Source organism: Limulus polyphemus, unplaced genomic scaffold (assembly GCF_000517525.1).
Source record: "Limulus polyphemus unplaced genomic scaffold, Limulus_polyphemus-2.1.2 Scaffold3249, whole genome shotgun sequence".
Taxonomy (NCBI): domain Eukaryota; kingdom Metazoa; phylum Arthropoda; class Merostomata; order Xiphosura; family Limulidae; genus Limulus; species Limulus polyphemus.
The window spans coordinates 11867-15621 of NW_013668859.1; the positions used below are offsets into that span (position 1 = coordinate 11867).

Sequence of the window (3755 nt, forward strand, 5' to 3'; positions counted from 1 at the left end):
AGTACAGTTGCTAAACGCTTTATTTGAAATTAATTTGGTGTTACTATAAAATTTACGAATCAGTTGTTTTTAATAGTGGTGCCTAATTTCCAGCAAACACGTCTAACTTGAATAGAAACTCGTCTAACGTCACCCATTGTCAACCTTCCTCGTAAGCGGCAGCCGTATCGTTTTATCTATCCGGCCGTGTTACACGCACTGAATGCCACTGATCTGTATAATACACGTGTACTCTCTCGGCGTCTGTTAGCATTTCAGTTGCTAGGCGCTCGGCTTTAAACGGATTGGTGCCTTTCTACAGGAATTAGATGGTGATTGGTCAAGATGAATCTAATGGCTGCCAACTTAATAAAATCAGCTGGTTTTTCAGTCAGCGCGTATAGAAGCCTACTGCTAAAGTCGGCAGAGCTAGTCGTAAAAGTTCAATTCTGGTATGATACTTTAGATTTTTTCAACTAAGTTTGTGACGGAAACATTTTTCTTTTGTATTAAAATACTGAGAGATCTCGTGCAAGGCGTGCATCGTATTACTTCTTCAGTTCAAAATATTAAACATTTCATGTATCAGTCTTGAACTTATCGGAAGAATATACTGACTTACGACTTAGCCTAAGCCAAAGTATACAAGACTAGAAATACTAGTTAGGCGATATCCATTTTTTACTAATCATCTGAAAATCAACTGAAATTGTGCTTAATTACATAAAAAGTAAGCAAGAAGATGAAAATTCACAATGTTCAAAATAGCCTTACGTTTTCATCTACGGCTTTCGGAGAGAATAATAACGTTTATTGGCCAGACAATAAAGGTGAGTAGGCTTGTCTGAGTAGCTAATAAGAATAACTTAACGAGGGGAAAATTCGCTTATGGAAGGTTTTTGCGAAGTTTAAAAGTTGATTTACGATAAACTTTCGAGGCATGCGGTAAGGACTAGTTTTGTTGTTGTCTTTTTAAATATTTTTATGGTAAACTTACAAATAAGCTAATATATATCTGATTTATACGCTTAGTTACTGTTAATAATATACCTTGTTTTTGTTAAGATATATTTATATATTAATATATATAAATATATTTATTTATTTACATTCTATAGTATATATTGTAGATGATGTTAAGTTGGCAATAATGTTAGTAGTACTACTAGTAGGAGTTTGTTTTGTTTTGTTTTTATCAGTCAGCTTCCTTTTTGGAAAGTATCAAATCTAAACATCAAATATATATGATCTTATTAAGATTAAAGATGTCGCTCTCATTTGTTAGTCAGTTAGAAGCAGTAGATAGTCAATACTAATTAACTATAAATTATCCTGGATCTTCATTCGTTTACCAACTAGTCTTATTATGTTATTTAATAATTTAGTATCTCGACTCATAAATTCTTGTTAGCCTTCCATAAGTTAGAATTTTTTCCTAACTGATAATTCTGCGATTAAGAATCATAACCACAACATTATAATACGGAGTTATTGATATATATTCAAACGAAAACTACTCTCTCTCTCTTTTTTTTTTATCGGATGAAAACAATTAATATCTTAGCACCAGAGATTCTCCTCTAGCTAGTAAGCTGTCCAAAATATGCTTTAGTATGATCATAATATAATATAGATAATTACACGAACATGATGTATGTTATAATCAGTAATATGTATTATGGCGCTAAATTTTATAGGTATAATTTTTTAGAAATATTTTTAATCCCCGCAGATGTTCTTCTGTCGTATACTACTAATGAGGATGAATGTGAAGCGACTAGTTGTAAGTTTTTGGTGGGGAAGCTGGAAAACTGCCTCCGGCAAGCTAAGCTAGAACTTCACTGTAGCGAAGTGCTCCTTCCATCAAACCTTACTCACAGAATAGCTGAAGATATCGTACGGATGTCAGAACGTGAACCATGTGGATTACGTGGATGTGTTCTCTACATCAACTTGGAAGAGAAGAAACTTAGTCGTCGCATTGGAAAAATAAAATGTGCATCAGATGCTGTTGCCACCTTTGAGATTTTTCTCATGCTCAAAGCAGACTGTAGTAGTTGGTTTAGAATTAAACAACTTTTAATGGCCCGGTTAGGTCGCAAGCCGGCTGTTGTAATTAGTGAAGGATATGCTCTAAATAAGAAAAAGCTTTATCGTTCCTCAAGTTAGCACCTAATAATGTTTGAATAGTACAAATAACCGCATATAATTTTATCGTAGTCGCTTTTCATTCACAAGTACATTTCATCCCTTTTGAACGGTTCTAAGCAGGTATTTAACAGTTAATGCTCAGGCTAGTGAATATTTTATTACTGTATTGTTAAATGGGATGAGTGAGTAAGTGAGCGAGAAAGTGTATGTTGTTTCATATGAAATATATATATATATATATATATACATTGTATTTTACTGAAAGTATATTGTAGTATTTTATTTTCTCTGTAGCTGTGATCTTTTTTTTATATTATAAGTTCTAAACTTGAACTTGCTGAAATGATATTATTAATGTGTAATTTTTTGAATATTAAAATATGTATTAAATATTACCAGAGCAGCTAGTCATCTTTAGGTATCACCTTACATTTTCATGAACGAAAAAAATAATTTTAAGATGTTCATAAACGGAAGAGCCTATTTAATAACGCGAATTATATCATTAGCTCTTTGACAAAATCAGTTTTTATATTTCACAAATTAGCAAATATATATCCTTGTATGCTTTTCTTTCTTTTGCCGTTGTTGAAAATAAAGTGTTAACAGCCTGTTTTATCGTTGTGCAATGATATGATATGTTAGTATTTTTTTCTTTAAAATTATATTTAACTTTTCAATGAAAACCCTATGGCCCTTGCTGTGGCTTAGGCCTTATCGAAATAAAAGTAAAAAAAGTAACAAAGTTTGTAACGCAATTTGCGACACGAAGCTAAGGCCTTTTTAAATACTTTTTGTCAATAATAAAAGGGGAAGATTATCGCTGATCAATACAAGTTATGATAATGTTTAACATATAATTTTTACTTAAATATAATATGTCCAACTTAGGAATGGAAACGTTTCACTTACTTCTACATAGCCTGTTAAACACGATGGTTTACATTTACATTTACCTAAGCTGAAAGTATTGCAGCTTTTAATTTGGATAATTCCGGTTCTTTATATGATATAAAACTTTGAAACACTGTATATTAATTGTGTATATTTAAAAACTTTTTTTCCCTAACTTCTCATGCACAAAAATAGGATTGCCAGCGAATCATAGTTTTTTTGCTATCTATCCAGTTTTTTCTGTATTCATTGAGTCGTTCTTTCTACTCGTACACCAGAAAAGGGCCGCTTACTGAAACACCTCTAAATATATATGTATACCAGTTTGGTGACGTATACAATTTTGTGTTATTTCTTTGTTGTTGCGTGATAACATGGCTACAGTATATCGTTGCAGTAGATGGAAAACATTTTAGTAAGTTGTTATACGTAATTTTTATGGAATACAACCCTTCGAGACTATGTGTATTAAAATTAATGCTGCTATTTATTAACACTGGTCAGTAAAGTAAGACTGAAGCTTAAAAAATATACACATCATATAGTGTATATTTTTACTGTTGTTGTTTTTTTTTACCTAATAGCTTTGACTATTTTTCAGAAACTATCATAAGACTAATAGACAAATGGTGATCTAATTAGATTTACAACGTTTTAAAGTACAAGCAACAGTAAATGTCATGTAGAACATCATCTGCTATATTTCGATGTGTAATGCTTGTTTGTTTTTT

At 31.5% G+C, this 3755-nt stretch overlaps 1 protein-coding gene across 1 annotated transcript; it reads left to right on the forward strand.

Annotated features, from left to right (window-relative positions):
- Positions 1-324: 324 nt before the first annotated feature.
- Positions 325-2746, forward strand: LOC106468985 (DNA damage-inducible transcript 4-like protein). The gene is made up of 2 exons (XM_013929439.2): positions 325-809; positions 1712-2746. Exons 1-2 carry the CDS (start codon positions 722-724, stop codon positions 2146-2148), a joined length of 525 nt encoding a protein of 174 aa, XP_013784893.1. The 5' UTR covers positions 325-721; the 3' UTR covers positions 2149-2746.
- The last annotated feature ends 1009 nt before the right edge of the window (positions 2747-3755 follow it).

Excerpts from the sequence above, each read along its gene's own strand:
- LOC106468985 (XM_013929439.2), top strand. The coding sequence starts at position 722 with ATGAAAATTCACAATGTTCAAAATAGCCTTACGTTTTCATCTACGGCT. Across the intron at positions 810-1,711 it reads TTATTGGCCAGACAATAAAG|ATGTTCTTCTGTCGTATACT; the intron begins GTGAGTAGGCTT and ends TAATCCCCGCAG.